Source organism: Branchiostoma floridae, chromosome 18 (assembly GCF_000003815.2).
Source record: "Branchiostoma floridae strain S238N-H82 chromosome 18, Bfl_VNyyK, whole genome shotgun sequence".
Classification (NCBI taxonomy): domain Eukaryota; kingdom Metazoa; phylum Chordata; class Leptocardii; order Amphioxiformes; family Branchiostomatidae; genus Branchiostoma; species Branchiostoma floridae.
In genome coordinates this window covers 9,122,574-9,140,923 of record NC_049996.1, presented here as the reverse complement: position 1 = coordinate 9,140,923, position 18,350 = coordinate 9,122,574, and the positions used below count along the sequence as shown (strand labels likewise).

The 18,350-nt window shown below is 38.1% G+C and overlaps 1 protein-coding gene across 1 annotated transcript in view; it reads right to left on the bottom strand.

Annotated features, from left to right (window-relative positions):
* LOC118406216 (kalirin-like) overlaps positions 1–18,350 on the bottom strand; it is a gene marked incomplete in the record, with an annotated part of 160,338 nt that overhangs the window by 66,598 nt on the left and 75,390 nt on the right. The window contains 6 exon segments of the mRNA XM_035806117.1: positions 1,147–1,266; positions 2,675–2,841; positions 3,234–3,411; positions 3,912–4,092; positions 4,449–4,618; positions 5,428–5,619. Of these exon segments, the coding sequence (XP_035662010.1) occupies positions 1,147–1,266; positions 2,675–2,841; positions 3,234–3,411; positions 3,912–4,092; positions 4,449–4,618; positions 5,428–5,619 (1,008 nt within the window).

The following is an 18,350-nucleotide window of genomic DNA, read 5'->3' as shown; positions in this document are numbered from 1 at the left end:
TAATGAAGCCACATTGTTGTAATGGTATTTGACTTTCAGTCCTCTTTGCAACAGGACTGAATTTTCTACGTATCGAATCCATTTCACAGCATATCATTATTTTCTAGCAAAACTATTCAACGAGCTAATATATCTAGGAAAACAAAAGACTTGTGCATTACTGTATTTTTATGGTGTAGTCTGTATCGCCTCACCTGTTTTTTTGTAAAATCAATGTAATTCAACAGTACAGTATTATTTGATTTCTGTATACCACTGTTTTTGTAAAATCAATGAATTTCAACAGTACAATATCACTGATTTCTGCAATATTGATAGAACAAACAAATGATTGAAAGATCACAGTAAAAAAAGTAGTGTGCAAAATACATTTTCATAACCTTTTTTCTAGAGTCCATTCCAAGACACCATGCGGATGTTTGTTGCCATTGTTTAGAATTGATTTTAAAGTTTTGTAATTGTATGTCTAGGACATTTGATACTTCAGAAATATTTTTAACACTGTTTCAACTTTATAAATATTTCCCTGGTCCTGTAAAACATTGGAAATATTCATGGTGTGGAATTGGATACTTCTAATGTTTTCTAAATAATGATAACAGCATTCTACCATTATTTACCATTTTCTACCATTTTCTACCATTTTTTGTAAATGGTTCGGCGGGCTGGGAAGATAGCAATTCACACATCCTTGCAAAGTATGGTTGGGTGCCATGCAACAATGGCCCACCACAAAGGATCCACCAGTGCCCAGCAGTGAAATCTAAAAATATACAGATGCAACAATAGGGCTTACTTTTATGGGGGCAATAAACTAATTTTACCATTTGGCCAGGTTTACCATTTTTTGTAAATATTTGTAAATGTGAAATAATCACAGAGAGGTTTCACAATTATTCTAAATAAAGATATTTTTGTACAGTTACTTTCAAAATGTTTCTAAAATGTTCAAAGAAATTCAAATAAATGAGCATTTTCTTAGTCAATTTTTTGAAAATAATTTAATTATTGTGGCTCAGATATTCTTTTATTCAAAATAATTCAGACTAATTATAAATATCGTCTAAAAACCCTCATGGTGTCTTGGAATGGACTCTATACAAGAAAAGTACAAACAACATTAATTTTGTGATAATATTAGCTTACTTCTATGGCTAGCTGGAACTGTTCGTGTTCTTTCTTCATGGTCTCCGCCTCGTTTAGCGTGCTGGCGGTTATAACGGCAGCAGCCAACATGGCCTCCCCATTCCGGATCCATCCTAGAACCTACGCAACACAAAAGTCAAGGTCATCAACCGTGAATCAACGAACTCAAGGTCATTTCTTGTAGCATTGCTTGCATACATTTGTATAACAAGCTGCAAAATCAAGGTCATCAACAGCGAATCAACAAACTCATTTCTTGTAGCAACGTTCGCATATAGAGAGATTCAATGGCAAATCCAGGAGCTTTGAGTGGTTGGTTCAGCATTAGACAACAGATATGATCTTCTCAAGCACATGTTAGAAGTTTATCTGGTACAGACGGAGAGAGTACCATAAAACATGCCAGCTACATCGATCTGGCACAGAAGCAGGCATCTCACTGAAGGTACCTTGCTGTAGCCGACCAATTTGATGAACAAATTTCAACCATAAAAATTAATCTTTCTACGCTTTGTGTCCTTTGTTGTCTTTTTAGTCATACACTTTGATACCCATTATAAAGTGAATGGTAACACAAATCAAATGTAGGATGCACCGACACCGCCAAAGTGCCGCAGTGCAGTCAGATATACCAGATCAAAGCACACTGCAGTATTCTACATGTAATTTGCATTGAAGATAACCCAAAGTAAGTCTCTGTACTCTATAAATCAGTACAGCATCCCATCATTCAACTCTACTCTACTGTATGCTTGACATGGCTTGATACAGTACAATCAGGTGGGGGAGGAGGGCAGCTTGCTTACAATGTATATATGCATTTGTATGATGGCAACTTGAAGTCCATCCAAGCCAGTCTAGATTATGCACTACTACATGTACTAGTACTACTACTACTACTACTTCTACTACTACTACATGTACTAGTACCACCACCACCACTACTACTACTACTCTACTACTGTAACAGTGTGTACTTCTACTACTGGTAAGCTTTGAACCAATAACTTTCACATAAACACACCTGTTACTCTTCCTGTTCAAAGTTTCTGAATTGTACGGTTGTACATACTGTATATACTGAAAATTCTACTATAACAGTAACTATTACTGCTACTACTACTACAGTACTACTGTAACAGTAACTACTACCCCTGTTACTACTACTACTACCGGTAAGCTTTGAACCGATAACATTCACACATACGTACCTGTTCGACTTCCTGTTCGAAGTGTCTGAGTTGTACACACTGTAAAATCAAATACTGGATACTCCTACTACTACTTCTGCTATTACATGTAATAGTACTACTACTACTACTAGTACTACTACGAGCACTACTTGTATTACTAGCTGTAAGCTTTGAACTGATAACTTTCACACATACTGACCTGTTTGACTTCCTGTTCAAAGTGTCTGAGTTGTACACACTGTACGGTCAAATATGGGATACTACTACATGTACACTACAAATGTACAACTGCTACTTTGGTAAGCTTTGAACTGATAACCTTCACACACACTGACCTGTTTGACTTCCTGTTCGAAGTGTCTGAGTTGTACACACTGCGTGAGGCGCAGTCTGTGCTGCTCCGAGATCTCCTCCAGATCCAGCTGTTTCTCATGGAGGAACTCCAGCAGCACCTGGATACGTGTCTGGGCATCGTACTGACTGTCAGCCATGATCTGGACACCTGTACGGAAATGCAAATATAGCAGATGAAGTCCACAGTCTTGGATATTGCTGACATTGTTTCCTGGTAGAGTTGGTTGGTAGAGTTCCTGTCCGCGCTGCAGTGCCTCGTACGTGAGCCCCTGCATGCGCAGCACTACTGTAACACCTGTGACACCTGTATAAAGCTCACCTGTGACACCTGTATAAAGCTCACCTGTGACACCTGTATAAAGCTCACCTGTGACACCTGTATAAAGCTCACCTGTGACACCTGTATAAAGCTCACCTGTCTGTTCGAACAGCTGGTACAGTTCCTGTCCCCGCTGCAGTGCCTCGTACATGAGCCCCTGCATGCGCAGCACCCTGTCATTGTGTAACATGATACCTATAGCACCTGAGTATAAAGCTCACCTGTCTGTTCGAACAGCTGGTACAGTTCCTGTCCCCGTTGCAGTGCCTCGTACGTGAGGCCCTGCATCCGCAGCACTCTGTCGTTGTGAGCGCTCAGCATGTGCTCCGCCCGCGTCAGCTCTGTCTGAAGCTCCTCCTTACCCATCTCCTCAGCCCACGCCTCCAGCTTGGACGAAACCTTGTGACAGAGATGGGAAACATGTTTGCTTTTTTTCATCATTTCTGCCTCAAAGTGCATACATGTAGTTTACATGCTGTGTATGACCGTTTGGGTTTGATTTACTCAAACAAGGGTGGACCCCTACTCTTATCACTACCTGTGCATTGACTTAATTGACGATGAGACAAGTCATTATATGGGTCTGCCTAGGCAGCTTTGGGCTGGTAGCGGCAGACCCTTGATTTACATTACAATATCTACATGTATATCTTGAAATTCAGGGCTATGACTACAGATTTTTCCACAGGGTGTACTCCTTGAGCAAAGAAGAAATTAAAGCAGATTCGCAGAAATTTTATAGAGCTTTGCAACAGAACTAAATCAGCTTACAGATGTACATGTATGTAACTGTTAGGCATAGTCAATGCTATTGGGAATTGGGGTTCTAGCATCATCAATATTGACCTACAGAGGCCATATATTTTTACAAACTAAAAACTTTTGCCAACATTACGTACCTCTAGAGCATCTCTCTCGAAGTGTCTGAGCTGCAGACAGAGGTCCAGTCGCAGCTTGCGTGAGGCCCAGAGTTCGTCCAGCTCACGGCGGCTTTCCTCCAGCTTCTGCAGGACCCCATCGATGTGCTTGATGGACTCCTCATGGCGGGGGTTGTCCTGGTTACCTTCCATGGCTGCATCCCTGCAGAGGTGTTCGGTATCAGTTTATAGTTCACCATGGCTTAAACATATTAGTAACAACAGTCAGGATCTGTACTGGCGAACCTAAACCTTTCACGTTCGTACAAAGAGCAAGATCGCAAAGGATTCCTCTGCAAGGAGTTTCAGTTTAAGTTTACAGTTGACCAAATCTATAGAAATGACTTAAAGGACCTAAAGAAAACAGTTTAGTTAATAAGTGGTCATTCAATAGCATTCTTCATACTTTGGTCAATGGAAAAATAATCTATAAAATCTATGACAGTGGCCTAGTGATCCCGACCATATGAACAAATAAAACAGGGGAGTAGAGTCAATCGCCAATCAATGCATTCTTACCTTAGTTGCTCTATAAGATTCTCCCCCTCACTGATTGTACTGATAGATGCGTCGATGGTGGCCTCCTTCTGCTGTAAGAACTTCTCAATCAGTTCCTCTGTTCCCTCGATGTCATCTGCTAGCTCATCCGTCTGAAGTTCTTTCTTCAGCGCCTCAATCCACACTGACAACTATGGAACAGACTTCACATTTTACGACTGAACAACTAAGACGTCAAAACAAACTGTACTGTCTTTAAAAAAACAAAATCAACAAGTTATACACTCTTTTTCCCTGCAAGGACCAAGACTCATTTGTTGTACCATCACTGCACGATCAAGTCCATTCTTTGGATAGTGGAGTACACCATACGAAAATTTAGATGCCTTGTTACTGAAAAGGCTATCTTAGGACATCAAAATCGTACCACAACCTTCCATAAATTTTTAGCAATTTTTCTGTACACGTTAACCAGAGTCCATAGCTTCCAGCCTGATCCCCCCAAATATCTAAAATCCATACAAAGAGGGGCTGTGACTGTCCACATATAGACAGATTGATTGCAAAGCACTTAAGCTTATTACATAGATTTGTTACTGCCAATATCAATACTGGGTTGTGGCAGTCAAGTCTGTGGTATTGACCCGTTCTAGCCTCCTCTATTAGAGTGGCGATGGTGTCTAACTATTTGAGAAACAAGGATACTGACTGGTTTACTATAGTTTCTGTCCTGTACACTCACAGTGATGGACCTCTCTACACTTTTTGTTAAGTGTGGTGGGTTCTTTGACATGCTTGTTATGTGGCACACCACTGGTTTTGCGTCTCGTTTTTCAAGTAAATATCCTAAAAGCTAGGTACTCACTTTTACCTGAGTCTAGGTATTTAAACCCAAGACCAGATTCCAACCCTTAAACCCTAACTGCAAGAACACCTTGCTGACATCATAGTCATGAATGCACTCTGTAAACTTATATCTAAGTCAAGTTTTCGCACTGACCTCTTTGATGTGCGTGTGGAAGGAGACGGACATGTCCAGCAGGGCTTTGCGCCGCTCCACGCGCGTGACGAAGTCATGGATGCGGTCCTCCAGATGCCTCGCCGCCTGGTAAATCTCCTGTGGGTCGCACTCCCCCGTCTGAGCGAGCTGTTCCGCTGCCTCTAACAACTTGTCTGCATTAGTGTACGTATTCTGGAAAACACAGAGATGAAAACACGTTAATTACTGTAAATAAGGGAAGAACACCATTAACAGACACATGTATACTGTAATTTCCGACATTGGTTCAACTTGTCCCAAACTATTCTGAAAAAACAAACAAATGTCAAGAATAACTGGAAAGAATTGCATCTCTAACAACTTGTCCGCATTAGTGGAAAACATAGAGATGAAAATAAATCAATTACTGAAACAAACAGCAAGAACACTAATACTGGTAGTCATTATCAAACACATGCTGTAACTTATGACATTGGTTCAACTTGTCCCAAACTATTCTGAAAAAACAAAACAAACGTCAGGAACAACTGGAAAGAATTGCGAGGTGTTCTGCCGCCTCCAACAACTTGTCCGCATTAGTGTACGTATTTTGGAAAACACAGAGATGATAATAAATCAATGACTGAAACAAACAGCAAGAACACCAGTACCAGTAGTCAATATCAAACACATTCTGTAACTTCCGACATGGGGTCAACTTGTCCCAAACTATTCAGTAAAAACAAACAAACATCAGGAACAACTGGAAAGAATTGCAGTCTGTGGTACAACACACTCGAATTCTGCCAGTAACTGACAAATACTGGGTTTAACTCAGGTCACACACATAAAAAGAGATTGAGCTTGCTGTTTTTCCTGACAGTCTGGTATGTTAAACCTGCTACAGAATCACTCGCTGGGAGAAGTGCCAATGTCTGGTCTCATCACTGAGATGCACCGTGTCTGGAATCAGTGATTATACCATTTCGGGTACCTTCAATATCTTGTGTGCTGATAATAAATATCTAATATTTAGTACATGAACCCTCGTTACAGCTAAATTCAGACTGATTTTATAAAAGATATAGTAGTTCACCTTTATCCACATGGTAACTAATATTCGCTGTTTCTAAAAAGTTTTGGTCAACAGACGTTGTTCTTAAATTGCAATATTTTCATAGCATTCCACTTTGAAACAGCCATCAATTGACTTGATATCCCTAAATACTCCGATTTACAACGGATAAAGGTTGCCCCGTGGACAAAGGTTTAACCAAGCTGTTATTAACTTTACTATCATCGATGATAACTTGGACGCTTTTTTTCTCTTAGTAAAAAAAGGGCATTAGTAGGAATAAAGTTCAACATTCCTTTAAGTAAGAAATGCTTTGGAGAACTTAAATATATCAACAGCGTCCTCCGAGAAGGAAACAATTTCTTCCTGCAAGATTTCTTCCTGGACCTCAGGGTTAACGATTAATCTTACCTCCAACCCTTACCTCAATTACGTAAAGCATTCTCTGAGATACATGACAGACGTCTAAAAGACACACATATGTACTAAATATAGACTGTTAGTGTAGGAAGGAAGACAGGTGATTGTAAGGGCCTACGTGTACTTTTCGACGTGCCCATTTTAAATCTCTTAATTTAGTTTTAACTTGATACTGAATCTCCAGTAGCAAAAGCCACTTTAAGGTGGATGTCTATAGATAAGCACAGTAGTTCTATAAGAACCTAATAGACATAGCATAGCAGCAATACAAAACTATTGATAAGTATTATGTCTATGTTATGCATCTACAACAGCATAAGTGACAAAAAAAAATGTTGAATACCGGTAAACCCCATTATTTTGGCAAGGAAGGCCAAAACAAAAGCAATCCAAAAATCATCAAAATATCCAAAGCTTCCTTTAGAAGACTCTGTGCTCTTTCCTTCCATCCATCCTTGCTTTTCCTTAAACAGTCCTTTATTGTACTCTTAGTCCTAGTACCAGGCAAAACCCTCTAAAACTGTCTCTAAAGCAAGCATTAATGCGGGCTACGCAAACAATTCTCAATTATCCTGTTCCCAAGTCCTCAAAATACCATGATATAAGTAATCACTGGGACAGAACATCTTGACAAGCAATAAATGTTGACCACTTTTCCTCAACCCAAAGGAAAAGCCGTTGTACAAATATACCGCTTTGCGAGAATTGTGTCGGAACACTTGCCCATAGGATTTAGATGTAGGAATGCTTTTAGAAGCACCCTGGGTAACGTGTTTGCTGAAACAACACAAGACAGGAAATGCACTTCCCATTCAGAAGTAGGGAGACAGCACACTGAGTGACTGTCGGATATGGGAAAGTGGCCTCTTAGCTTTATAGCTATGCTGGCACAAACTAAAAAGCTTTAATGAAACAAAATAAACTGTTTTTCTTCTCTTCTTTTGATAGTAACTGTTGTAGTACTAGAATTGTTATTTGAAAATGGCCTCTTAGCTTTATACAAATGTAGCTATGCTGACACAAACTTGCTGACAAAAAGTTTTGAATGAAGCTTTGAAACATTCAATATTTTGTCATATACATTGTGTAGTAAGGTTCTTTAAGCACAACCAATGGGTACTTACATCCAACGTTTCGGTGTCTGTCAGACACCATCATCAGGGTAGAATGACTGGAAACTGCTTTCAATATTTTGTTTTCTTACATCCTTATAGTTATAGTACCACAATTGCTACTTTGAAACTAAGTTTGCAAGGATGCATTTTTGAACAGAAAATACATCAAAAGCTCAACTGTACCCTTCCCGACAGACCTTCTTGGATCGCTGGCATTTATTTTCATGTGAGTGCAATAATGCTGACTTACAATTTTCAATTTGGGCCAGGTTTTCTAATAGGACATCATTTCTGAGTGTGCAAAAATAAATGTTGATCAGAAGGTCTGCTAAGTACTGGCCAAGTTTGTAAACCTCATTGGCCTGAGCCAAAGCTGCATGCTTCAATACATTTTGTTTGAATGCTTCTGAGAGAGTGAGAACATAGAATTATAAAATTTTACAGAGTTTACAAAGACATGAGATGTGACAGCAAAAAGTATGCAAGAAAATTTAAAAACCTCAGATAAGAGTTGTGCCGTAAGACAATCTCCAGCTCCATAATACCCCTGCATCATCTCTGCACCTCTTACCAATCACAACTGGCTGTATCCTCAAATTCCACAACTCCTTCCTTCACTCCACTTTCACTTTATTTGTTTAACCAGGAGTGTACCTAATCTACATATCTCATGGCTATCAATAGCTGCTAATAAAAAGGTCTTTATATCGTTCATTCATCAAAGACTACCCCCTGTGAGGACTGAAGGACTTTGCGATGATAAAGATTGAATGGGAGGGGTTCAATCAGCTGGGTTGTCTATCATGTAAATGAGTATGTACAGCAGTGTGTGAAAAGCCCCCATTTGCAGCTGAGCCCCCCTCCCCACTCCATCAAGACTGACAGTCGAGTGCCATGTGTCAATACACATGGGTGTGAAGTGGTGTTGACATGGGGGGATGGGGCCTGCTGCCATTGACCCTGTCATTTGGACATCCGTCATCACTTGTGAACAGGTTCAACTGGGACAGAGGAGGACAATGTGGCACTGCAATCAAGTTTGTAACTTATTTCAACAATACCACAATTACAGACAGAAGACAAGGTAGTATTTCACCGAAGTCAGTCGGTCCGGGATGTGAAATACTACCTTGTCTTCTGTCTGTATGTGGTATTGTTGAAATAAGGCAGAAAGAACAAACCAATTTTTCTATAACACTAACAATGCCATCAGAACAATGAAGTAAAATTTCAATACCTAAATTCCTTTTTTTTTATCCTCGTTTAAGTATGGCCTTCAATTTGACTGTTTTGAAAACAAAAGACATTCACTTCATCCTATACTTCTCAGACTAGAAATCAGGTTTTAAATGTTTTCATAACTGTTGCTCCCACAATATAGGCTCATTCTTATACAACCATTGCCAGATCATTGTCAGAATTTATACCTGTATTGATTTTTTACACAATTGCTCCCCCATTGAATCTAATATGTCTGTGCACATTGCCAGGAGGGAAAAAACTCCATTCTCCAAGAAAACACAATGAAATCATAAAAGGCAGCAATTTCTTAATATACAGGATTTAACTAACATAATCAAATGTAGTCAACAGCAAATTTCAATATCGATTTTGTAGCTATTTTAAGGATTTCAAGAGCAATGCAGATTGCCAACCACAAGAGGCCCCCAACAATGAACAGTGAAAATTGACTGTTATTTTTGTACACTTGCTGTGGAATCCTAGAAAACCCCACTGACAACCTCCTGTCAAGAGCGATCAAAGCTATCTCTCTAATATTGATGTGGCGTAAACCCTTGAACACTAATACAAGGAGATAAGCATCAGGCCAATACGGTCGGGCGATCTACTTTACAGAAGGCGTTCAGCCGTGTCTTATTGCCCAATTCACATTCATGTCGGCCCCTTCGCTTACAAGCAACATCATCTTCCAACACTCAATTGGCCACAGATGGTACGAAATAGATACGGAAAACCATAACCGCAAATCACCTTTCTGGTTTCGTCAACACTAACAAACGAGTAAACAAATTTCAGGGATAGAAAATGAAACAACAATACCTTGTGCTGAGGCCAGTAAGTGTTGTATTGAAGGCTGTAGAGAGGAAGGTCCCTTCAGCACCAGGGACAGGCATTGTCAAAATGAACAGTGACCTCAGCGTAGACTTGACAGATTAGGGACTGTCTCAAAACCTTTTATGTCTGGGGGATATTTGTTTCTTTTGCACCCATCTAATACTGTAAATGCAGAAATGTTCGCGGTGGTTTTTTTGGGGGTTTTCGCGGTGGCCACTCAACCACGAATTTAAAACCACCGTGAATATTTTTTTCCATGGCAGTAACTGAGTAAGAGACATGGTGCTACTGTGAACTTAAAACCACCGCGGAAATTCCTTTTTCCAGCTACTGCAAAGTTAAATCCCCACAAACTTAAATGCATTTACTAGTGTTATCGCTGCTGCCTCGTTTACTTATTACCAAGCAGTCATATTTCATTTGACGGGAACACTTTTTCATCAAAGTCTAATTTCCAAAAGACAAGTGATAAGAAACAAGGGCTTGTCCATAACGTTTGAGCAATTTTCTTGGCTGACATCTTAAGGTTGGATGTTTCTTGAAGGAAGCGCCAAGAAGAAGGCAGCAATCAGTGACCTCAAAGCCTCTGAGGAAAAACCTTGACACCAGCATGAAGCTAAGGAGGCAGTTTCTAAAATTCATCCATTTGACTGGCGACAGCGATCGTTGGCTTTCACACAAATGAATTCTCCAGAGTGTCCGGTGTCAGGAATGACATACGAGGGGAATTGAAATGATAAAACAATACGGCATATCAGTATTGCCTGGCCAAATGCAATTATTGATATCCTCTGATAGAATAATCTATAGGAGGCCTATATATTGAAGAACGTGTTATCATCGCACCTAGACTTTATGAAATTTCTATTGAGGTCAATACATGTATCATTTGAGAACGGGATTTGGTCAATTTGAAATTTGGAAGTCAATTATTTTTTCAAAGTGTTCTGGAGAACATGATCTAACATAACAGCATCTTTGTTCCTCTTCTAAATATCAGAAAAACCTCAGACCCAGAATTGAATCACTACAACATACATCAGATTTTTTGTATTCACAGAAGAACTGCACCATGCATAATAATGGTAAAATTGGATGACAAATTAAATGTAGATTATTATAACATTAAGTACAATGGAGACATCAAATCTCTTTGTCTAATACCTTTGATGTGTTACTTCAACCCTATACTAAAGTGCATATTGATTACAGTATCATAGCAGAAATATGTGCATGTATACACGCCGCATTACAAAAGCATGTCGCCTAATTGTCTAACATTACCAGCAAATGGTTTGAGCAACCGACCATAGTATCTTGTGAATTATACATAATATCATGATATCAGCTATAGCAGATGCCACGGTACATCTAAAAATTAGGGTACTTTGACATGATGGTTGAGAATTGGTTGCTAGCAAAGTGAATGGAAAACAATTTTGCAGAAATCAGAAATAGTGCTAGTATCTTGTGAATTATACATATCATGATATCAGCTATAGCAGATGCTATGGTACATTTAAAAATTAGGGTACTTTGACATAATGGTTGAGAAATGTTGTTAGCAAAGTGAATGAATAAAAATTTTGCAGAAATCAGAAATTGTACATATGTACTTGCCTGTTTTGCGAATGTTCCCAGTTTTAATTTCCACAAATGAGCGCATCCAACACAAAGACAAGGCACCCCATGATCCCATCTCAGCGGACAAAACTCCACACAAACTCCACAGAACTGTAAATCTCCCTCTCTCTAACACCTCTCAACATGGAGACCTCATGCTCCGCTAACTAGCACCAACAAACAACTCGTAAAATGAGATGATGTGGAAAAAAGGGACGGCACATCCAGGTATATAGGAGAACAAAGGAACAGTCAGAGAGCTGACAGGGTCTCCCCTGGGGAACTGTGTTTAGAGACCATAACACCTACATGTACAGCACCATCAGTTATGTACCTGTTGGCAAAAGAATGGGGCTCCTGGGGGTACCTTAAACCTCAAAATAATTGCAAATACACACAACTACATACATAAAAAAGGATGTAAGAAATACCAATTGCAGGAATGGACTACATCATTGCATTTGTACTTGTTTTGCACCTGTACTCAGTAGATGTCATTTCAAGAGTAAGAAAAATCTAGTGCACTTAAAAGAAGCAAAAATACAGCACAAGGGGTAAGTGGAAAAAAGAAAAGAGTTGATTGACTACTACTTTCCATCTAAATGCCAGAATAGCAATTACAGTTCGTTGAACTCCTATCTTATCTTCCATCTTATCTAAGACCATAATCCTGATTATCCTAGCTGTAGCACCTCAAGCCATGTGTCTAAGCACCACTGTCATTCGTTTTCAGCCCTGACACTTAAATGTCCAGCAATCAATCAGCCAATGGGAGGTAAGAAGACAAATGGGGGCTAGCACTATACCCAATGAATCTGCCAGTGGTGCCCTTGAACTCTGTGAGCCCCTAAACACACAGTCATATTTTGGGGACACTATTAACACATTTGTCATCACTAACATTATTACTGAGGTATACTAACTACAGCAGCTGCTGGTCATATCTTTTCTAACATGTAAGGTTTAGGATACTATTTTTCACTAATCTTCCTTCTCATTTCAATGCTCTTAAATGTCCGATTAAACTACAAATAACTTGTAAATTTAATATCTAAATAACCCAATAAACAAATAAGATACAGGATAACAAAGGAAAAATGTGACTGATCATTTTCAGTTCCTCTAGACAAACAAATTAGCAAGTGATCCTTACAAAAAAATTCTAATTAAAAAATAGGCTTATCATAAAACAATAATATGAAAACAAATAAATCAAGTCTATGAAAATATATACCAACAACAGGAACGTCAACAGTATGAGATTCGTTTGGGTCAATTAGACAAAAACCGGCTGTTCAGAATCTAGAAGAAAATCCAAGGATATTTTCCACATTGCAATGATCTACCATCATGGTTTTACGTGGTAAAGCTATGGAATAAGACTTCAAAGAAAGTAGGGATTTGAGTTTTTTGCCTAAGGCAACAGGTTTAGGCTTATTGGAGTGCTCTATTCAATACATCTGCAAGCACTTGAATTCCTGCCAGTTGAAATCACATGTTTATCTTGACTTCTCCACAAAATATCAAAAGATCACTGAAGAAAGTGAGGACATCTATTTCCAATCATACAACAACAAGTTGAAAGCAAAATGACAAAGTGATGCCTTTGATTTATAACAAAAATACAAGTACACCAAGAACAGTAACTGTTACCATAATATGATTCTAAGCTTTTACATTTGTATTTTAAATTTCTGTTTCATCTTTTTGAATGGTACTGACCTGCAAGAAAATTTCAAATTTCATTCTTCCCAACAAAGCCCAGTATAACGTTTCATCTTGATATTTGATTGATTACACTTTTCCAGCAGCATCACATCATGATGACATTGCTCATACAAGAATAAAATTTCTGCCAAAAATGCTTTGTAATTCAAGAAAGTACGACCACTTTTCCCTCATACATCTATTGAAACATCTACATCCTCGATACCTATTTTTCATTTGTTGGAAGCCCTGTCAATCCTAACTTGATGAAAGGCTTGAGGAGGCTTTTTGTGGGGTCACATCGTCCCCCCTGGATAGCATGTTCCCTGGTGGAGCGACATGAAAAATGTACCCAGGCAATAATTTGATTAGTGAAAGTGCTGTAAATGAGTAATATGTTAGCAATTCAGGAGGCGTGGCGTGTACGCTTGGATGGGGTCAAATCAGCTGTACCATTACCTCATGCTGACTGTTGTTGGGGACAGAAAAGCTGGATTATCTTCCTTTTGAATGTACACAAAAGCAAGGTTTGTAATATGGCGTACATATCATACAAGCTATAAGAAATGTTATGATAGTTCAGTTTCAATCAAGCATGATTCTGATAGAGTCTACATATCTGGCTGTTTCTGAAAATCAGCAACGTCAAAATACTGCAGGTACCAAAAAGGGTTATAAAAAGGTTATTCCCTCCGTATATTGCTGAAGGTAACAACCATTTTATAGACGTTTGTGAAATTACAGTGCTCTGACCATTGAAAGAGGTGAGTTGAAAAGTTGCCATACACCCGACATATCTACGCTGATAGATCTACCTCTGACAGACTTACACTGTACTTGTGACATAAATATCAGAATTTCAAAAAGCTCTCTTTGCTTCATAACTATAAAGCAAACATATTATTGTTACACATATCTATATTGGCTACAACTATATTGCAGACAAAGTAAAATACCTTTGACACTCTTTAAAAGTGCCAGTGACATAAATATCGGGATTTCAAAAAGCTCTCTTAGCATTAAAATAGGGTAAGGAGCTGTAAAGCTACTATATCCTCCATATATTATGCCAGCAATTACTATATTACAGACAGAAGCAAATACTTCTGGCACTACATTAAAGGGTTCCGGTGGTACGGAGTCCCCCACAGGGCACAAAAGCACAATGTCTACGGACCTACATACTAAAACCTTTGTTCCCGACCAGTAAGCGAGACAACACGCGGAGAAGCGGTGGGTATAATAACAGGGCACGATTCCATTACCGTATTTTGTTCTGTGGATGGGTTCTCATTAAATCTCTGTATCTTCTGTAAAACAACCAACTTGGGGCTTACAAAAGAGCTAATTGACTTGTTGACAATGTCTTACCCTAAAATGTAAAAAATAAAATATTTTAGTTTAGACCTAGTATCCAGAAATAGATAGACCTAGTATTCAGATTCAAACTTTAGGTAATGTACCTTGTAGGTAGATGATATGAATACCTTGTTTTGATAACATTATATAATTGTACAAATCCTGATAGTTACGCTGTTATACATGTAGTTTCGAGTTAGATTAAAAACAAAAATTTAACATTTTATCTCTTTTATTATATACTTTTTTTATCAATGAAAAATGTCTTGCAATGGAACACAACCATCAAAAAAGAAAACGAATTCTGGACAAATGTCAAATATCAGTTACTGTAATATAATGATACTATCATAACCAGTAAGTCAGAGCATTTTCCCCAAATTTTGATTAAATCCCAAATCTATTAGAGGGCTCAGAATAAATGGTTCCAACACAGTTATATTTATCTAACAAGGTCACACGCATTCCAGAAAATTACTTCTATCACACACCATTATCTAGATAGCGTGTACAACGAGAAATTACCTTATATGAAAAATGGCTAGACAAAAATTTGGCTACAAAAGCGTGGCATATCATTTCTACACATCAAAAGTATATCTACAGACAGAAATTGATGTTAACGTATCTTAAGTCACACACAGTATCCAAGGCATACATAGCCTTCAGAAGAGCTTTCCGTTCTGTCCTATTACTAAGTACTGATGATTTAAATTCATAATTTCATACTGTCAGCAGCAAGAAGCTTAAATGGGTTAGACGGATTGTGAAAGAATAATATTACACATTTGATAACTGGCTTACCTTAACAGCTTTGTGCAGAATAAAGGTGTGCTCCCAGGTGAGCTATCTCGACATGTTGTCATCGTTATAAAAATACCTGCCTACCTCCCAACTGTGCACCTCCCAACAAAGGTGACTAAACATCCAAATTGTAGCCACCCTGGGGAAAGTGTTGTTATCACGTTTGGAACGTACCACTTCAGAAAGGGGAGGACTATCATTTACGAATACTGTTGGGTAGATCATACATATATGTAGCATCTTAAGTGATATAGCATTATATGTATGATTACAAGCTGTCATAGATGTTTCTCCAATGTTGCCTGCCTCTTTTGATAAAGGAAGTAAATGAAGTAATAATTTTTACTCTAAATTAGGCTTCCTTCAACCTACCAGAAGAATCTAATGGGGAACAGCTGCAAAATAGAACTGATAATATCTATTCCGAATCTATAATTATACAGGAAATGTACATAATGTTTACATGTTAAGAAGAACAAACTGTACATTTTGCTGAATTACAATCAAAATATTGTGATGAAAACTGAAAACCCCTTTTGTGCCCTCGCCCTGGACAATCTCCCAATTCTGATCCTAAGTCGGTAAAGCCAGTCTGAGACTACTGCTGTCCCCAAGGCCTTTACCTGTCTCAGGCTTTTGTACAATCAAACCTCGTTAGACCTAATTTGTACTTCAGGAACCCTATTTGCATACTGATATTCCTTCAGGCTACAAACATGCAGTGTCCACTGAGATTATGTCTTCTCTTGCAGAAAATTAAAGCAGCTTACTTGAGCTCTAAAAATTATTCAGTTTAAATTTAGATTATGACTTCTAAAGCTAGTAATCTGCTAATTTTTCTCCCCAATACTAAGGCATTTCATACCTGCAAATACTTTGTTGAGTAGGCTAAAATAGTATTCACTTATAGTGTTTTATCAATTTTCATTTTCGTTCAACCGTCCACAAATCATTCATTATTTGCCTTTGAGGGACGTCCTGATATGTTATCTCTGTTTAACATGTTTCTGGTTTATTATATGGTACATGGTCAGGAGTATAGAAGTGGGCATTATTACATGTATGTCGCTTTGAGTGAATGATTTGTGTGAATATTGTACTGTCACTTTTGCTTTAAAATTTACTGTAATAAATGGATCCACCTTAATTCTTCCACTGCAAGACAGTTTGCATCATATTGAGACATAGAATAAGGCAACCATATTCCATAGTTTAGCTGCTCTTGTGATAATGTAGTACTGTTATACCCATGCACAAAATATAACAATGTCAAAATATAATATAATTGCACACAAAAATGTCATAGCAATATGTCTAATGCAGATCAAATAATAATCTCCAATTATCCTCGAGATATGGCAATATGGCATTGATATTCTATTAAAATATCTGCGCTTGCTTCCAGCAAAATTCAGCTTATCAGATTTAATTCTAATGTGTTGTCTAAGTCCTATCCTTAGTACCCTAGACTCTACTAAAGCATACATGTATCATTGAATACATACTAGGCCAATAAATGTATTATAGTGCGAATTCTGTCATGACGTTAAGGGCACTGCCAGATCTTTTGAGATGACCCCCTGGGAGAATGATGTCACAAAGATGTCATTATGATGGCAAATGACACAATGATGTGATCAGAGATGGCACAGGACAATGTCAAAACACAGATGCACACGTACAGAAAGCATCAAAATATTTGGGTCAAGAAATATCTAGGTCAAAAAAGACATCATATTTCTACTTAAAGGCTTCACTTCATTCATCTTTCCCAGCAAAAGAATTTAAAGTGTCTCTATTACATATAGTATAAGGGAATTTTGCTATTTATGATGATAAAACACAACCAAACCTGACAAATGTACAATGAAAATTAGGACACAGTGAAAGCATAATATCTGATGCAGTGAAAAAAGAAAATCCACCAAACAGCAAGGAGGTTTATATCTCCTTGCAAACAGGTACTGATTCAAATGAAATTATGAGCAACAGATTACCGTTCCTTTTATAACAGATATGTTTCCACTTTCACTAGGCTACATGTTGACCTTCTATTAGCTGAAACCTTCACCCTTTATTGAGTGAAAGTCTCCATTTTACCAGGTTGTAGTTGACCTTTAATTGAGTGAAACTTTCCCTTTTACTGGGTGGAATTTTGACCTTTCATAAGGTCAAAGTCGACCTTTTATTCCGGGAACTTAGAACTTCTATTATGAGAATTGAAATATTCACCTTATATCAGGGAAAATGTCCTTTTTTCCAGGTTGAATATTAATGTTTTGTCAGGTCAAACATTTCTTGAGTGAAACTTTGATCTTTTATTATGCAATACTTTAACCTTATATTTTCATTATTAACTTATAACCTTATATATAACTTGAGCCATTTATTAGGTGAAACTTTTCCTTTTACCAAGTATAATTTTTATATTCTAACTTGCCAAATTTCCGTCAAAACTGCTGGCAAACTGGCGACAAAACAATCAGACTTCATATACAGGTGATATATACTTCATATTATACAGGACTGGTGATATATAGAGATACAGGTCATTTAAAGAGACCTCTTTGTCTATTTCCCCTGACGTTAAGATGTTATGAACATAAGACAGTCTGGTGGGCTCTACGATCAATGGGTTTCCCAGTTTGTCTATAAACACAGAGGAGGGGAAGAAATAATGAGGCACAGAGCATCCCCTGTTGCCACAACAGTTCAATTTCCGATTTACCGATAATGGTCTAACTGTAACCCAGTGTAACATAGAC